The sequence below is a fragment of the Delphinapterus leucas genome, chromosome 12 (genome assembly GCF_059928025.1).
Source record: "Delphinapterus leucas isolate spDelLeu-1000000601 "Yukka" chromosome 12, BTC_Dleu_Yukka2, whole genome shotgun sequence".
Lineage (NCBI taxonomy): Eukaryota > Metazoa > Chordata > Mammalia > Artiodactyla > Monodontidae > Delphinapterus > Delphinapterus leucas.
The window spans coordinates 25,599,683-25,619,592 of record NC_143140.1 but is presented as its reverse complement, the minus strand read 5'-3'; the positions used below and the strand labels follow the sequence as shown (position 1 = coordinate 25,619,592).

General features: G+C 41.0%; 1 protein-coding gene across 1 annotated transcript in view; it reads right to left on the bottom strand.

Annotated features, from left to right (window-relative positions):
• Positions 1–8,220: 8,220 nt before the first annotated feature.
• Positions 8,221–19,910, bottom strand: part of MRAP2 (melanocortin 2 receptor accessory protein 2) — a 38,640-nt gene continuing 26,950 nt past the window's right edge. Inside the window, exon 3 of the mRNA XM_022562354.2 lies at positions 8,221–8,614. Within this exon, the coding sequence (XP_022418062.1) occupies positions 8,221–8,614 (394 nt within the window). The remainder of the gene's footprint in view (positions 8,615–19,910) is intronic.

Here is a 19,910-nt window from a genome sequence, read left to right as displayed (position 1 = left end):
ATGGAAGATAACATATGTAGCATCAATGGATTTTTCACTCACAATGTCTGCCAAGTAATAAAAAATTTCTAGACATGAAAAGTGTCAAGACTGCATGATTGATAATATGAGAATAAGAAACATTAGACAATAGATGCAAACCCACAGATGATGTAAAGAGTTAAAAATAAAGACTACAATAATTACCTTTAATATATTAAAGAAAATAGAGGAAATTATGGGAAAATAGATGACAGTATAAAGATGTTCACCAGAGAAATACACTGGCACCTATTTTTAAGAAAAATCAAACTGATACTCTAGAACTGAAGCTTTCAGTTCTGGAAAACATGGTGAATTGAGCTGATTTGGATCTCTTTTAAGTAAAACTTTTAGTGATGCTGGATAAAATACAACAACAACAAAAATAATATAGGGCTAACTATGAAGGAGAGAGAAATTCCCAGGTAACATATAAAGAGGACACTTAAAGCCAGAATGGCAAGTTTGTAAGCTGATGCCACAACACTCTGGAGAGAAGGGGTTTTAATCTGCAGTGAATAGGGCTATAATGTCTATTTAGAAAAAAAAAGGGTTCATACCAGATGTAGAGACTTCCTTTATAGAAACCTCCCTCATAAAAGTTATTGGATGAGCTGCCCCTTCATTGAAAGGGAGACTGAATGAACTACACACACACACACACACACACACACACACACACACACACAGAGGAAAGGGATGAAGAAACTGGTGCTTCCAGGGTCTCTAGGAAAAAAGTCTCCCATAAAAAATCTAAACTCCAAGCCCATGTTTCATGTGGATATGGAATCCAAATGTATACTCTATTTATGATTCAGGAATTCCCAAGCAAAAAACATAACAATTCCAGATTGATCAAATTACTTGGGGCCTTAGGATAAGCAATACAAAATTGTTCTCTAGGGAAACTTTTATAAAGCAGAATGTATGGGACAATCATAGGAAAAAATAATGCTTGCTGGAGAGCTCACACTACAGTACACATACATACATGCACACACACACACAAGACAAAAAATAGAAGTAAATAACTGGCCATGAGGAAGAAGCAGCTTACCCCAAAAACCAGGATGATTAGTATTCTGGAGCCTAAAATTATGAAACAATCTAAAAGAGAGCATAAAATAAATATGAATGAATCATTAAAAAAATAAAATAAATCATAGAAAACATGAAAAATCAGGACATCATGAAAAAAATCAATTTTTAAAAGAACTAAACAGAACTTATGTAAATAAAATATATATAACATCTGATATATAAAATGCAATGGTTATTGCAGAATATTGAGTAGAGTTCCCTGTACTACACAGTAGGTCCTTGTGGCTTATCTATTATATATCTAGTAGTGTGTATATGTTAATCCCAAACTCCTAATTTATCCCTCTCCCCACCTTTCCCCTTTGGTAACCATAAGTTTGTTTTCTATGTCTGTGAGTCTGTTTTGTAAATTTGTAAAGTTCTTTTTTATCTTTTTTTTAGATTCAACATATAAGCGATATCATGATATTTGTCATTCTCTGTCTGACTTACTTCACTTAGTATGATAATCTCTAGGTCCATCTATGTTGCTACAAATGGCATTATTTCATTCTTTTTTTTTTTTAACATCTTTGTTGGGGTATAATTGCTTTACAATGGTGTGTTAGTTTCTGCTTTATAACAAAGTGAATCACTTATACATATACATATGTTCCCATATCTCTTCCCTCTTGCGTCTCCCTCCCTCCCACCCTCCCTATCCCACCCCTCCAGGCGGTCACAAAGCACCCAGCTGATCTCCCTGTGCCATGCGGCTGCTTCCCACTAGCTATCTACCTTATGTTTGTTAGTGTATATATGTCCATGCCTCTCTCTCGCCCTGTCACAGCTCACCCTTCCTCCTCCCCATATCCTCAAGTCCGTTCTCCAGTAGGTCTGTGTCTTTATTCCTGTCTTACCCCTAGGTTCTTCATGACATTTTTTTTTCTTAAATTCCATATATATGTGTTAGCATACGGTATTTGTCTTTCTCTTTCTGACTTACTTCACTCTGTATGACAGACTCTAGGTCTATCCACCTCATTACAAATAGCTCAAGTTCGTTTCTTTTTATGGCTGAGTAATATTCCATTGTATATATGTGCCACATCTTCTTTATCCATTCATCCGATGATGGGCACTTAGGTTGTTTCCATCTCCGGGCTATTGTAAATAGAGCTGCAATGAACACTGTGGTACCTGACTCTTTTTGAATTTTGGCTTTCTCAGGGTATATGCCCAGTAGTGGGATTGCTGGGTCATATGGTAGTTCTATTTGTAGTTTTTTAAGGAACCTCCATACTGTTCTCCATAGTGGCTGAACCAATTCACATTCTCACCAGCAGTGCAAGAGGGTTCCCTTTTCTCCACACCCTCTTATTTCATTCTTTTTTATGGCAGAGTAGTATTCCACTGTATACATGTACCACATCTTCTTTACCCATTCCTCTGTTGATGGATATTTAGGTTGCTTCCATGTCTTGGCTACTGTAAATAGTGCTGCAGTGAACATTGGGGTGCATGTATATTTTCAAATTATTTTTTTTTCTGGATATATGCCCAGGAGTTGGATTGCTGGATCATATGGTAATTCTATTTTTAGTTTTTTAAGGAACCTCCATACTGTTCTCCATAGTGGCTGCACCAATTTACATTCCCACCAACAGTGTAGGAGAGTTCCTTTTTCACCACACCCTCTGCAGCATTTATCGTTTGTAGACTTTTTAATGATGGCCATTCTGACTGGTGTGAGGTGATGCCTCATTGTAGCTTTGATTTGCATTTCTCTAATAATTAGTGTTGTTGAGCATCTTTTCATGTGCGTTTTGGCCATCTGTATGTCTTCTTTGGAGAAATGTCTATTTAGGTCTTCTGCCAATTTTTGATTGGGTCATTTGTTTTTTTGATATTGAGCTGCATGAGCTGTTTGTATATTCTGTAATAACCTATATGGGGAAAGAATCTGAAAAAGAATGGACATATGTATGTGCATAACGGAATCACTTTGATGTATTCCTGAAACTAACACAACACTGTAAATCAACTATACTCCAATATAAATTAAAAATAAATAAAATACACTAATAATAAAACAATTCACAGGGTGGGTTAAACAACATTTTAACTTGCAATATCTAGTAAGTTCATTAAAATTCAAGGGTAATCTCTAAAATAATTGTTTAAAAAGAGAATAAAAATAACGGAGCCAAAATAAAGCCTTCAGAGTAGGCCAGTCACTATTCTAAAAGTTCTTTATATATTTCATCACTTAAGGCTCACAAGCTTTGAGGTGGATAGTATCCCTTTTTATATATGAAGGAAGTGAATCTCAAAGAGATTAGGTATCCTGGTGAAGACTGCACAGTTAGCAAGTGATGGAACCAAGCCCAGACAGGCTATCTCTAGACCCCATGCTCTTAACCACAACTGCAAGGTATAAAGCAGGAAAGGAGAAGAGCAAAGTAAATAGAAATCACAAAATAAAATGCTAGAAATAAAACATCATTGGTAATCACAGTATATTTAGATGAAATAAACTCACAAATTAAAATTTATAAATTTCATTTGTTAATCTGAAACAAAGCAAAATTAAAACTTAAAACAGATTGAAAGTCTAAAAGAATAACAGAGAGAGGTCAAAAGTTAGAGATAGAACAAAAGATATTAACCAACAGAAAGGGAATCATTCAAGCCTTCCCCACATTCACTATTTACTTGACACCCAGCTTGATTGGCCATTTACTGGTTCTGTGCCCGAGCAAAATACTGAATTTCCCAGAGCCTTAGTTCTCTGACCTGTAAATAAAAGAAACAGTCTCTCCCTCCATCCAGCCAATTTTTATTGACCACTGACTGTGTTCCAGGCACTGGTCAAGCCACTTGGGACCTATCAGTGAACAAAATAAAGATCCCTGTCCTTGCAGAATTTATATTCTAGTAGAAGGAGCAGAAAATAAACAACAGACATAATAGTCACGTGAACTGTAGAGTATGATAGGTGATAAGCGCTGTAGAGAAAGAGCAATAGAATATGGTCTGGGAAATGGGGGTGCCGGGGCAGAGATAAGGGAAATGCAGTCCCCAATTTAATGAGATGGCCAGAGTTGGCCTCATTAAGAACATCGAGAAGGGGGTATTTGTTGCTAGGGCTTCTGTAACAAAGAACCACAAACTGGGTGCCTTAAACAACAGAAATTTATTGTCTCACAGTTCTGGAGGCTGCAAGTCTGCAATCAAGGTGTCAGCAGTGTTGGTTCCTTCTGAGGACTGGAATCGACACTGGGAGGGAGAATCTGTTCCAGGTCTCTCTCCTTGGCTTGTAGATGGCCATCTTCTCTCTACATCTTCCCATCCATCATCTCCCTTCTATGCATGTCTATGTGTCCACATTTCCCCTTTTTATAAGGATACAAGTCATATTGGATTAGGGCCCACCCTAATGAACTCATCTTAACCAGTTACATCTGCAACAATCCTATTTCCCAATAAGATCACATTCTGAAGTATTGGGGGTTGGGACTTCAGCATATGAATTTGGCGGGGGGGAGACACGATCTGACCCACAACAAAAGGCATTTGTGGAAAGACTTGAAATAAGTGAGGGAGGAGCCATGTGAATATCTAGGGCAAGAGTGTTCCAGGCAGAGAGACCGGCCAGGGCAACAGCCCTATGGGTACATGTCTGCTGTCTTCATGGGACAGCAGGGAGGCCATTGTGTCTGGAGCAGAGTGAACCGGGGTTGGGGGACAGGAGATGAGATCAGCTGAGGGGGTGGGGGGAGGAAAGCTTTGAGGTTATTGCAAGGACTCCAGCTTCTTCACTGAGTGAAATGAGAAGCCATTGCAGGATTTTGAGCAGAGAAGTATCCTGACTTAACTCCTATTTAAAAGGATTCTTTAAGCCTCTGTGTTGAGAGTTCTCACCGTAAGTTTACAAAAAATTAACTTAACACAGAGGCCACTTAGTGCCCAATAAATGTCACCTGTTATTGTTTATAAGGGTGCTGGTGGTGTCCTACCCAGATTTTACTATCCAGTGTGTTATTCCCAGCTGCTGGGGATGCTGGCCTACTACTGCCTCCTTCTCTAGACAATTGCCCTTTGGTCAAAGTAGAAGTTGCCTTACCCTGACTGACTTGGTTTACCAAAGGTCATGCCCCTGCCTCAAGAAAGAATGACTCTGTGATGCAATTTACGCCTCTTGTCTGATAGAATGAGCACATGTGACATATTGAGGAGACTCACAATGTTCTTGAGAATGTTATACCAGCAGAAACACTGCCAACTTGGGGACAGAGACAGAACAAGAGGAAAGAAGGCTGGCAGACTCCCCCAAATTTTACATTCAGGGAACAGGTTGATAAACTACTCAGTTACAAATACATTCTACCCTTCAAGAAAAAGGAAGGACAATTTCAAGGGTAGAGCTGCAGGCCCAGAGGGCAGCCATGTGCCACAGAAGATTATTTACGGGCCTTGCAACCTAATAGAATTAGCACAGTTGAATTCTGAAATTGCTTGGAACTGGTGACTCCTTTCTCCTTTCCAGTTTCTCCCTTTTTGGACAGGAATGTCTAGAACTGGTATCCTATACTTGTCCCACCATTGCATTTTATGAACAGATAACTTGTTTCTAGTTTTACTGGTCCACAGATGGAGAATTTTTCCCCAGGATGGATCATACAAAGGGTCTCACTCATACCTGACTTAGATGAATAAGATGATGTCATTTAGGACTTTTGAGCTGATACTATTTTGACTATATATTGGACTTTGATTTCATGGTGTAATATTTGAGACTTTGAAGGATGTTGGGATAAGAAGGATGTATTTCGCATGTGGGATGGACATGAATCTTTGGGGCCAAAGAGAAGAATGTGGTAGGATAATTCACGCCCCCCCCCAAAAAAAACATGTCCTTTCCTAATCCCTAAAACCTGTGCATATGTTACCTTGCATGGCAAAAGGGACCTTGCAGGTGTGATTAAGTTAAGGATCTTGAGATGGGAGATTACTGTAGATAATCCAATGTTATCACAAATGTCCTTATAGGAGAGAAGCAGGATGGTCAGAGACAGAGATGTAAATGGAAGCAGAGGTGACAGTGATACAGGGCCTTGAGCCAAGGAGTGTGAGCAGCCTCTGGAAGCTGAAAAAGGCAAGAAAATGGATCTTTCCCTAGAGCCTCTGAATGGAACACAGCCCTGATGACACCTTGATTTTAGCCCACTGACACTGATCTTAGACTTCTGCACTCTAGAACTGTAAGATAATAAATGTAGGTTGCTTTAAGCCACTGAGTTTGTGGTCCTTTGTTACAACAGCAACAGGAAATGATTCAGGAACCAATGAACATGTTGCATGTGTTGCCTGCTGTGTGGTCATAAAGTTCTTTGTATCTGACCCAGGAGTCTTGTGTCTTCTGCCAGCTTCCACAGAATTGTGTCATGCTAACTTGCTAGCTTTCGAAAGGGGTCAAATCTTAGACCTTTCACAGTTCTTGACATTTAATTAACAAAAATGATGGTATCATCATGGGTATTTTTCTATCTTTTGAATATCCTTCAGTCTTCTAATAAATCTATTTCTAAATAAGATACCACTTAAATAGTTTTGAATCTTAATAATAAATAACCCATGGTTTAAATTTTGTTAAGTTATTAATAATATTTGCATTAGTAAAAGTTATTAAAATCAACATTTTAATGAATGAAAATAGCAAGTTTAATGAAAATAGCAAGTTTCTTTTTGCAAGACTGTGTGTTAACTACAAGAAATGTTCCATGCTTTGTCTACTGTTTAGTGTTAGATTCTTAAAGAATAATATTTTCCTCAAAAGATATTATGGGAAAGGGGTTTCTTTTGGTGGAATAATTCCTAAATGAAATCTGGTGCATGACTCAGACCAGTGGGGTCCTAGAGATGATAGAAATTGAGACACTATAAACATGGAATCATTTTTAAATGAAATTGGATGTGAAAGCAAAGAAGCTGAGAAAATTCTGGTGCAGTATATGGATTTATTTTTCAGCTTAAGCAAGACAGGTGGTAAACAAATCCATAATGAAAATGCCACCCAGAGATTAGCAGCTGGCCATGCCTGCAACGTGACTGTGCAAAACCAAGTCGTTTCCAAAACAGTGTGCAGGTTTGATTCCTTCATGAAATTAACTCTGGGTTGCCCCAGGCCACCCTGAATATCTGCTGATGGGGTATTTATAACCCATTCACCATTCCAGCTCAAAGACCACACACTAGCCACATGACCATCACTGCCACATCTGCCAGGTAAACAGCCTAGCAAATAGCACTCTTCTTGTTCACTAGCCAATGGTACAGTAGTGTGACCAGACACAGTTACACCAACACAGAGACACAGGAGGCACCGCCCCTCACCCAGCTGATAACCTTCCATACATTTCTGGGGACAGGATTGTCCTACAATGTACCATGAATTGGTACTCATCCCAGGAGAGGAGGGGCAGGGCTGTCTCCAGGTTTGAGCATGGGTGGCTGTAGGGTCTCAGAACTGCTGTTTCAGCACAAGCAATAGAAATGCTAGCCAAAGTGACCATGAGAAACGAGACTCCTGACGTCCCGGTGGGTGCTCAGGCCCCTGACAAAAGCTGGGCTCAGTTAAGGGTTGAGTGGGAGTTACAGACCTGGGGGATGCTACAACAAAAGCTAAGAGGCAGCGCCCTGGTTTATACTGCTTTGGGTATATCCAGCCTCATCCGAATACAAAACAATAAATTCACAAAATATTAGAACTAGAATGGATCATCTACTGCAGACCTTACAGTTAAAAAGATGGCAGCCCAGAGAGGCAAAGCAACTTGCTGAAGGTAGAGCGTGGCAGTGGCAGGTAGGAATGCAATATGCCAAACCCCATTCAAGAACACTGACACTGAATACATGGCCAAGTTTTTCAATGACAAGGAGGATGAGACAGTGTAAATACTCGGTTCCTCAAAAAGCCCCAAATGTGTTTAAAGGTATAAACACTCAGCTTAATCAACATTCTTCTGAGGGGGCTCTCTTCTCTCTCTGTCTTTCTGTCTCTCTGTCTCTCTCTCTGTATCTCATACACAAAGACACATAATCTTGGTGAATGAAGATTTCTTGCTATACAAAGACAGACCCAACATCTTCAGGAAGACACTTTACAAGACATGCCTCTCAATCCAAGTCTTTGTGTGAGGTCTGGGCAACTGGCTTATTTTCTAGAACAATAGGTGGTTCTGAAATAAGGAGATCATCTTCCCCAAAGGAGGAGTTCTGGTCCGTGTGGACGAAGTTGGGGATGTCAAATTTCATGAGCCTGTTCAGCTCCTCCTCTGGCTGCCCACTGCATCTGATGGCTTCCTGGAGTTGAACTTCACTGTCGAGAGCTGTGGTCTGGAGACCACCTTTGGCCTTGTCCAAGTGGTCCATTTCATTGATGTAGCAGTGAAAGAGGGACCTGGATTCCTCATTGCCCTGTCGAGAAAAGACCTTATCTGGTTCCATTGGCCTTCCAAAGTCTGACACAAAGCTGTTCATTCTGAATCTCTTCTCCGAAGACTCTGTATTGCTGTAAAGAAAAGCAAAATAAAAGACTGCTTACACTCCAGCTTAGTTACCTGCAGAATCATGGTTTTCGGCATCTATGGAATGCAAGTCTCTGTACACAGCATGCAGACAAACATCAGAACTGAGAGACGTCACTTCTGAACATGCACAAATAAACCCAAGGCAAAAGTCACAAGGTGAGGGCCCTTGGACCATCCTGAAAAGAGACCTTTTGCTGAGGGATCCTTGATATTCTTTATCACACACCAGTGTTTCTCAGTGGGACCCATGGATCATCTGCATCAGAATTACTTGAAGTGCTTCTTAAAATGCAGAATTCTGGGTTACAGTCCCTCAGGATCTCCGGAGGTGGGGACGGGTAGTCTGTAGTTTCATAGAATCCCCAAGGATCACTACTCGTGGTCAGGTTTAGAACCACTGGCCGACATCAGGCCAGCCTGAACAACAATACTGTCTCACAGGGGTGAGTTTCATGTTTGTCAAAGCACTGTCATATCCATTTATCTCACCCCATTCTCAAAACTGACCCATGCTGGGCTTCCCTGGTGGCACAGTGGTTGAGAGTCCGCCTGCCAATGCAGAGGACACGGGTTTGTGCCCCGGTCCAGGAAGATCCCACATGCCGCGGAGTGGCTGCACCCGTGAGCCATGGCCGCTGAGCCTGCGCGTCCGGAGCCTGTTGCTCCGCAGTGGGAGAGGCCACAACAGTGAGAGGCCCACGTACTGCAAAAAAAAAAAATAACACAAAAACCAAAAAAACCTGACCCATGCTGTCACTTAGGCCAAGAATTATTATACCCATTTCACAAAGGCATAAGCTAAGGTAAGGAGGGGTCAGATTTCCTGCTTGATTGACACAATCAATTATAAGAGTGCAAAAAAACTCCAGTTCCTGATTCCTTGTTTCATTTAGTGTGGAACAAATTAGCAATTCAATGGTAATAAATCAGTGAATGGATGAATAAAATAACTCTCAATGAGTCCCATGAGTGCCTGACAGAAAGAGCAGGGGCAAACTGAATAACCTGATAGCCCACCTACTTTAATCACCGTTCTTTCCAGGTTTATAGAAAGGTGACTCCCACACAAGTAGTGACTCCATAAGGTCAAGAATCATGTCCGAACACTTGCAAATCCAGAATAGAACCTGACAACAATTAGGCTCTGGAGTGTGTAATCTCAGTGATTTCAGTTCTTAAATCTCTTCTTTCCCATCCCATCACTCAAGATACAGCACTTATGACCAAGTTCTCATGGGGCAGGGGACATGGAATCAAGTTACAGGTATGAAAAATCTGATCTTAAAAACTAACCGCCATACTGTCTTGATTACTGTAGCTTTGTAGTATAGTCTGAAGTCAGGGAGCCTGATTCCTCCAGTTCCGTTTTTCGTTCTCAAGATTGCTTTGGCTATTCGGGGTCTTTTGCGTTTCCATACAAATTGTGAAATTTTTTGTTCTAGTTCTGTGAAAAACGCCAGTGGCAGTTTGATAGGGACGGCATTGAATCTGTAGATTGCTTTGGGTAGTAGAGTCATTTTCACAATATTGATTCTTCCAATCCAAGAACATGGTATATCTCTTCATCTATTTGTATCATCTTTAATTTCTTTCATCAGTGTCTTACAATTTTCTGCATACAGGTCTTTTGTCTCCTTAGGTAGGTTTATTCCTAGATATTTTATTCTTTTTGTTGCAATAGGAGTGTTTTCTTAATTTCACTTTCAGATTTTTCATCATTAGTGTATAGGAATGCCAGAGATTTCTGTGCATTAATTTTGTATCCTGCTACTTTACCAAATTCATTGATTAGCTCTAATAGTTTTCTGGTAGCATCTTTAGGATTCTCTATGTATAGTATCATGTCATCTGCAAACAGTGACAGCATATACCCTGAGAAAACCGTAATTCAAAAAGAGTCATGTACCAAAATGTTCACTGCAGCTCTATTTACAATAGCCAGGACATGGAGGCAACTTAAGTGTCCATCAACAAATGAATGGATAAAGAAGATGTGGCACATATATACAATGGAATATTACTCAGCCATAAAAAGAAACAAAATTGAGTTATTTGTAGTGAGGTGGATGGACCTGGAGTCTGTCATACAGAGTGAAGTAAGTCAGAAAGAGAAAAACAAATACTATATACTAACACATATATATGGAATCTAAGAAAGAAAAAAGTCATGAAGAACCTAGGGGCAAGACGGGAATAAAGACACAGACCTACTAGAGAATGGACTTGAGGATATGGGGCGGGGGAAGGGTAAGCTGTGACAAAGTGTGAGAATGGCATGGACATATATACACTACCAAATGTAAAATAGATAGCTAGTGGGAAGCAGCTGCATAGCACAGGGAGATCAGCTTGGTGCTTTGTGACCACCTAGAGGGGTGGGATAGGGAGGGTGGGAGGGAGGGAGATGCAAGAGGGAAGAGATATGGAAACATATGTATAACTGATTCACTTTGTTATAAAGCAGAAACTAACACACCATTGTAAAGCAATTATACTCCAATAAATATGTTAATAAATAAATAAAAATAAATAAATTGAAGAAAAATTTAAGCAAACATCTGATTACTTAGTGTAGTTGAAGCCAAGAATTCACCTACTAAATTATGTATTATTTCAATAAAAAAAGAAAAAACTAACCTCCAGATTATCAAGAATCACCTGGATTTCAGGGCTCAGCAATCCTAGAAGCTTTGCAATCCAGGCAGCAGAGGGACTTTTATATCAGATTTATCTCCTGCTGTGATGACCTGGGTGACATCAGATGAGGAATTCCTCTCAGAAGCCTGAGTTTTTCCTTGTAGTGATAAGCCTGATTAACCAGTCTCGTTGCCCACTCCGCAAGGTGATGTGAAGATCAATGATTGACACAGAAGTACGACATTCACTAGGTCATGTATTCAGAATTCAGAGAAAAATCACTTGAGGGAGACTGATGGAATTCTACTTTAATGCAAATTTAATAGGAATAGGTTTTATCTTTCAGTAAATGATTTTCTTCCCCTCGTTGTCATTTCACCTAAGTTTAAAAGATGACCCAGCAATCCCACTACTGGGCATATACCCTGAGAAAACCATAATTCAAAAAGAGTCATGTACGAAAATGTTCATTGCAGCTCTATTTACAATAGCCCGGAGATGGAAACAACCTAAGTGTCCATCATCAGATGAATGGATAAAGAAGATGTGGCACATATATACAATGGAATATTATGCAGCCATAAAAAGAAACGAAATTGAGCTATTTGTAATGAGGTGGATAGACCTAGAGTCTGTCATACAGAGTGAAGTAAGTCAGAAAGAGAGAGACAAATATCATATGCTAACACATATATATGGAATTTATGGGAATAAAATGTCATGAAGAACCTAGGGGTAAGACAGGAATAAAGACACAGACCTACTAGAGAATGGACTTGAGGATATGGGGAGGGGGCAGGGTAAGGTGTGACAAAGCGAGAGAGAGGCATGGACATATATACACTACCAAACGTAAGGTAGATAGCTAGTGGGAAGCAGTCGCATAGCACAGGGAGATCAGCTGGGTGCTTTGTGACCGCCTGGAGGGGTGGGATAGGGAGGCTGGGAGGGAGGGAGACACAAGAGGGGAAGAGATATGGAAACATATGTATATATATAACTGATTCATTTTGTTGTAAAGCAGAAATTAACACACCATTGTTATAAAGCAATTATACTCCAATAAAGATGTTTGAAAAAAAAAAAGACAAGAAAAGAATAAAAGATGTTTGAGAACAGCGATGAGTGTGCCAGCAACCTGTGACCTAAGAAGCTAAAATGTCACCTAGGAAAAGAGGGGATTAACATGTTTGGAAAAAGCATGGTTAGGACTGCTGGGGTCACACCATCCCCCAATTCCAGGCTAAGAAGCTCTGAGTACTAGCTTTCCAGCTTGCCCGGAGCATCAGCTGAGTGTGAAGGCCAACCCAGAAACCCAGCTGTGTACAGCAGCTCTTCTATAACCCAGGCTACATGTTCTCAGGATTAAATTGAGTCCATTGACCACCATCCCCGCCGCTTGCTGAAGAACGAAGGTACAGAAGACCAAGAGTGTTTTTACCCTCCCCAGGGCAGAGCCCAGGCGATAGACACTACGATGCCTTCCCTGTTTCACCCCTGCTCTTTTCTCTCCCCATGACCTCTGGGTGTGGTAACAGTGCAATCTGTCTGATTCTCCCTCCCTGAGGACAAGGGAAAAGCCCATTTTTGTTCTCTTAGAGTCTGGTAAACATTAAATACTCAACAGACCACCCTGTTCTTCCTCTTTTGTTTCCCTGACTGATAAACTAAAAAACCTGTATGTGAAAAATTGTGATCACGGACATAGCTTGCTTCTATTTAGTTACTATTCATCTCATCGTTGGGCAATATTTACGTACTGAAATCCATAGATCTTAAATGTAAAATTCAGTGTGTTTTTATTGATATATACACCCATGTAACCACCCTCCCAGTCAAGACATAGAATATTTCCTTTCTTCTGGAAAGTTTCCTCCTGTTCAATTTCCAGCCCTTTCAGGTAACACTGCTCTGATTTCTATTTCCATTGATTAGCTTTGCCTGTTCTTGAACTTCCAGTCAATTTCCACCTCCCAGAGGCAATCTGTTTTGATTTTTATCACCGCAGATTAGTTTAGCCTGTTCTTAAATTTCATACAAATGGAAGCATGCAATATATAGTCTTTTGTGCCTGTATTCTTTTGCCCAGCATTATGCTTTTGAGGTTCATCCATGATGTCGCATGCAGCAGTAGTTTGTCCTTTTTCTTGCTCAGTAATATTCTGTTGTACAAATACACTACAATTTGTTTATTCATTCTTCTGTTAAAGGGCATTTGGGTTGTTTCCAGTTTGGGGCTGTTATGAACATTCTTGAAAAGTCTCTTTGTAGATACACATTTTTATTGTTCTTGAGCAAATACTAAGAGTAGAATTACTGGGTCGTATAGTAGATGTTTCTTAACTTTATAAGAAACTGCAGAGTTTTCCAAAGTGGTTGTACCATCTTATACTCTCTCCACAACGCATGAGAATTACAGCTGTTCCACATCCTTTTCAGCACTGGGTACTCTCCATCTTTGTAATGTCAGTCATTCTTGTGGGAGTGACGTGACACTCAGTGTGATTTTAATGAGCATTTCTCTGATGTCTAATAATATTGAGCATCTTTTCATGCCCTTATTGGCTATTGGTTTATCTTCTTTTGTGAGGAGCCTGTGTGTGAGAATTTTGCCCGTTATAAAATTGAGGTTACCTTTTGTTATTGATCTGTAGAAGTTCTGTCATACATTCTGAATACAAGTCTTTTGGTAGATGTATGTGTTGCAAACATTCTCTTGACCTATGACTTGCATTTTCATTTTCTTAAAGATGTCTTTTGATAAGCAGAAGCTTTACATTTCAGTTAACTTCAAATTATTAACTTTTACCTTCTATGTTAGTGCTTTTTATATCCTCTCTAAGAAATAATTGTTGACCCCCAAATCACAAACCCTTTGCTTTCTTCTAGAACCAATACAATAGCCATGAACCACAGATGGCTATTTATTTAAATTTAAATTAAGTAGAATTTAAATTTTGGTTTCTCAGTCATATTACCCACATTTCAAGTGCTCAATGGCCACATGTGGCCAGTGGCCACCTACTTACGCAGCACAGAGAACATTTCTGTCATCATAGAAAGTTCTATTGGACAGAGCTGTTCTAGGAGCTTCTACTTTGGGTTTATGATCTATGTTGAGATAGGGGTCAAGGTTCATTTTTTCCCATATGTTTACCCTGTTGTTCCAGGACTGTTAAAAAAAAAAAAAAGAAGAAGAACTTTCTTTTCAATTGACCTTATACAAAAATCATTGTATTCTACACACAGGTAATGAAAGATAAGAAAATGAAAAAAAAATTCCATTCACAACAGCATCAAAAAAAAATAGAATACTTAGGAATAAATTTAACAAAGGATGTGTAAGACCCGTCCACTGAAAATTTCAATGTTGCAAAGGGAAATTAAGGAAGACCTTAATATATGAAGAGATATACCAGGTTTGTGGATTGGCAGACTTCAGGTTAAAAGCCATATTACCATAGACATAAACTATTGAAGTGTCCTTCCTTCAAGGGCCAAAATCCCTTCTCCCTTCTGTTTTTGTATGCTAACGTTCACTCTCCAATACCTTCCAATAGTCATTCATTATATTTTGTCCAGATTTTATTTTATTTATTTTTTAATTTATTTTATTTTTGCTTGCATTGGGTCTTCGTTGCTGTGCATGGGCTTTCTCTAGTTGTGGTAAGCAGGGGCTACTCTTCATTGCGGTGTGCGGGCTTCTCATTGCAGTGTATGGGCTTCTCATCACGGTGGCTTCTCTTGTTGTGGAGCACAGGCTCTAGGCACACGGGCTCAGTAGTTGTGGCTTGTGGGCTCAGTACTTGTGGCTCACGGGCTCAGTAGTTGTGGCTTGCAGGCTCTAGAGAGCAGGCTCAGTAGTTGTGGTGCACAGGCTTAGTTGCTCCGTGGCATGTGGGATCTTCCCGGACCAGGGATCGAACCCATGTCCCCTGCATTGGCAGATGGATTCTTAACCACCGTGCCATCAGGGAAGTCCTTTGTCCAGGTTTTAAATTGTTATCTGCAGGGTTATACTGAAACATGCTACTCTGCCATTACTGAAACTGGAACCCACCTGCCTAATTCCTCTTGGCCCTTCATGAATCATCTTAGGTGCCACCTTCTTCCCTGACTCCTCCAGTCTGAGTTGGGATGTTCTCCCAGAGGACTGGGTGCTTCTCTCCATCTGCCTTCTCACTCGGTATTGAGCCCATTTCTTTACTTGTCTGGCACCTTCCTTAAGACGATCAGCTCTTGCGGCAGGTATTGTGTGTTTCTTGTCTATGTCCTCAGTACCCAGCACGGTACTAGGCATAGAGTAGGTGCTCATTAAGTTTTTGTTAAATGAGTGAATGCATCAATCATGAAGAGATCACAAAACTAAAGCAACTCTTGCCTTGGCAGGAGGCCTCTCCTACAGTTGCAGAAATCAATTCAAGGGCGTACCCAGGGTTGGCAATCAATTTGAGGGCATACCCAGGTAAGGCTGAAAATAAGGACTGGTGAGCCTTAATAGACAGATGGTCTGTTACTAGAGATCCTGAGTGTGACTCCAGCTCCAGAGATACAAGAGATTCAGCAAACTAGCCACATCTAGGACTGCCCTGCACCTGTTTCTGGCCAAGGGAAGCACTGTCTCTGGCTGTACCCTGGAGTGCTCCCCACGTCCCCAAGCTCTGTCCTAGAGTCTTCTATGGCACCTCCTGCCTTGCATTGTTGGAGCTCACAGACCACAGAGCTACTGCAAGGGCATCTTGCACCTTCTATAACTGGCCCACTTTGGAGGCTGCAGGAGACTCAGGTTCCACTGGGGAGACTTCCCACCATTTATTGGTAAGAACGGCTTCAATAAAGCCCAGTGAATCTCTCCCCACCCAGTGGTTACCCAGTCTTTAAAGCAGACTAGCCCTCATGAGTCACACCTGAAAATGTTCTTGTACACTTAATGTTGGAATAGCAAAGGATGCTCACTAATTAGGCAGGGGGGATTCTGCTGCTGGATGTTGCCTTAATTCAGTTTTCAGGAAACATGTGCCATATTGTTAAGGCTGTCTTTACAACCTTATAAAACATGTCCTGGTAGATAACCTGGGTGCCATGACAGAGAGAAGAAGGCTAGTTGCGAGTTTCCCATTCTCTGAAACTCAGTTGGCATATGGAAAAGTAATGCTCACTGGCACCTATCAGAGCAGTTAAAACAGTTGAAAATCAACTTGTTCTTCCACAGCCTTGGTTACACCTGTGAAAATTTAAAATTACAAGGGCTAACCTCTTAAATACCACCTTGATTAAAATGATAATTAAAACCAGAAGCCATAAACTTCAATAACTGGAACACTGAAAGAACGAGAAACTGTGAGATGTTGACTGAGCTAGCAATTAATATCATGTTATAAGTATCATAAAGAAAAGAAAGGATACTGAAGAATATTTGTACTATAGACTGAATGTTTGTGTTCCTCCAAAATTCCCATGTTGAAACCTAATCCTCCAAGTGAGGCCCCAGTGAGATCCCTCTCTCCTTCCTCCATATGAGGACACAGTGAAAAGTCCATCATCTATGAACCAGGAAACAAGTCCTCACCAGACAGTGAACCCGCCAGCACCTCAACCTTGGACTTCTCAGCCTCCAGAACTGTGAGAAATAAATTTCTGTTACTTACAAGCCATCTAGTAAATATCTATGGTATTTATAGGAGCCTGAACATATGAAGACAATTAGAAAATTCAGAATCACCAAGAATTTTAGTGTCTTTCATTATTTTTGTCACATTCCTACCTATTCTATATTTTGTCATCATGAAACTGAGATCTAGCTAGCGTGTTTGCAAGAAGTTCTCCCGTGTCATCCTAACTTTTGAAAAATGACAACTGTTTATTTTGATAGAATCTTAAAATCACTTGTTTTACTTATTTAAGAATCTCTATTCCTCTTTTTCAGCTTGTTATAAGAAATGCAATTTGGACTTAACCTATTGATTGTGACATCCCCAAACTCCACCAGCCAGAGTAAAAAGACTGTTCAGACTGTTCTGATTCTTGGTCTTTTCTTCTTCTCACTCTGGGTTGTGTCATGTATTGTCTGAACCTGTGGGATTTTCTGTACCAGAATAGAGATCCTCCATCGTGAGCACCCATCCAGTTCTCTGGCATTTGCAGTGCATGTCATTTGCTTCCATGACACTCCCCTGCTCACAAAACTTTCATTGATTCTCCAAACTCTTCTGCCTGATCTTTCAGACCATCCTCTCCCACATCACATGGCCTTTCCAGTGTCAGCTCCCACCAGTCCCCTCACCAACCCTACCTTCCGGCCATATGGGACCTGACTGTCCCCCTCTGAGCCTTTGCTTGTGCTGTTCCTCCTACCCCTTCTCTGTCAAAATCAAATACGTCCTTTTCTGTCCAACTCAAATGTCCCTGCCTCCATGGAGACTCTCTGATCTCCCAGCAGGGAGGAATCTGCCCCCCTCTGTGCTCCTTTCGATTTTACTGACCTTGCCTTACAGGATGCAGCCCTTCCTGTCTCATGTCAGAGCTATTTGGTATGCTCTTTTCTCTCCCATATACTGCTGTGCTGTACACTATTCATCTTTGCATCTCTCAAAGGGCCTTGCCATCATTCGACGCTCAATCAATGCACTGGACGGCTGTAACTGCAGGTGGTCCAGAGCCCTGATTCCTGTGAAAGGCACCTCCAGTGTTTAGGGATGTGCTCCTTCCTCTGGGACCCTACGAGAAGTTAGGTCAGGAGGGCAGACTTCTCCCACCTTCGCTGGCAGAGGGAAAACACCCGTAAGATTCTGGGTTATTCCCTTAGGACTTTTCCAGATTTATGATGAGTTTTTACAAATGGAGTGCCTGCTGCTGTACTGAGTCTTAGCATGCCTGACTATCCTCAGGTTCGCCCCGGTCATGAAAAGTGGTGGGCAGTCCAGCCTGTGGGAACCTAGTGTTTCCAGCAGTCACTTTCAGTGGACTTTTAGAGATGCGTAAGCCAAAGACCTACTAAACTCTGTGATGAACCACCAGTGAGAAAATAATAATAACCATTTCACAGGAGCCATAGCCTGTGCTGAGAGCCTTATCTCATGTAACAAGCCCTAACAGTGGCACCAACCAAATCCTTGTGTGTGTGTGAAAGTGCCTTTTGGTTGCTTTCGTTGGTAGTTCCAACTTGCCAGGGAGATTTCAGTCTCTCTGAGGCAAGAAGGATTCTACTACCTTAGCATGACCCTCAGCACACCCATAGCTGTGCACTCAGGATACACCTTGTAACTGATGGGGAATTAAAAGTGACTCCTGAACAAAGGTGTATAACTTGAATCAGATACATAAAGCAGTTGGATTTTTTACCTGTTGATATATGGAGACCTTTCAGAATGGCGGCTCTTCGTCAGGAACCACTCTGCACTACATCTGCACTTAGCTGGTTCCTGTGACCTTGGTCATTATCAAAGACCTTGAGCACAGACATTCTCTTGCTATTAGCTTTTAGGTGCGCTGTACCCCTCCTTTAGTAAGTGTCATATTCAGGAAAATTGCAACTCAAGGTAAAATGTAAGTTCCATTTTTACAAGGTCATGAGCAATCCTGTCCTCACCCCTAAACGAAGACCATCCCCGCCTGGACAAAGTGCACTTAGCAAAGGCTACAAAATAGGGTATTTGAGGTGTATGATGTCTGGGGTTTGATCGTTTTTTTAAAAAAAAATGTCCAAAATATTCAACATAAAAATGTGGTACAAGCCTTTCCCGTACTCTTTCTCTCTGGCAGATTTATGATAATGGGGTAATAATACTTTAACAAGATGGTAAAGAGAGTAAATAGCTCCTTAGCAGAAAAAGCACAGGAAAAATGGTTCTTTTATCTTCATTGTCTTTAAAGGATCCAGGTAAGAGGGTTTTTTTTCCCACACACAACAGCAGATATTCCATGAGAAAAATAATCCCCATTAAAGCTGCTTCTTGGACCTAGAAGCTTTTAAGAAAGGCGATGTCAGCTTTATAAGAGTCTTTCTCCCTCTTTGGTCTGCTTTACTAGTGCTCACTCATATCTGGTTCTTCTCTCCTCCTGGAAACACAGATTACCCTGCCCAGCCTGGCGGTCAGGTGGCTGTGGCTGGCTCTGGCCAATGATCTGTGAGAGGAAGAGGTGTGTGCCACTTCCTGGCTGAAGGACAGAAGGGCAGGTGTGAGATCTCTTCATGCCCCCTTCCCTGTCACAGGAACCCGGGAGGCTGAGCCTTGGAGATGCTGCAGCTACAGTGGAGAAGCTTCTGTCCACCCCTTGCCGACCCTCAGAAGATGTGTAGCTTGAACACAATGTAAACCCATGTTGTGTTTTACTGAGATTTGCGGAGTTGTTTGTTATTGTCTCATAGTCTGATTATGACACATCCTCTCCTGAACAGAAGCCAATGAGTAGGCAGTGACTCTAGAATTGAAGTTCTTATGCTAATATGATCCCAAGTTGGAAACTTCAGGGAAGAAGCCTATCTGTCATCCTTGTATCTTACTCCTTTCAAGGGAATGTTTGTGCTCTTCCCATGCATCAGCAATGATGAGCTCCTAGGGAGACGCTCAGCCTGCCCGGGATGCCTCCATGGAGGAGGAGATAGAACTGAGTGGTAGATTCAACACTAGTCCATTTTGA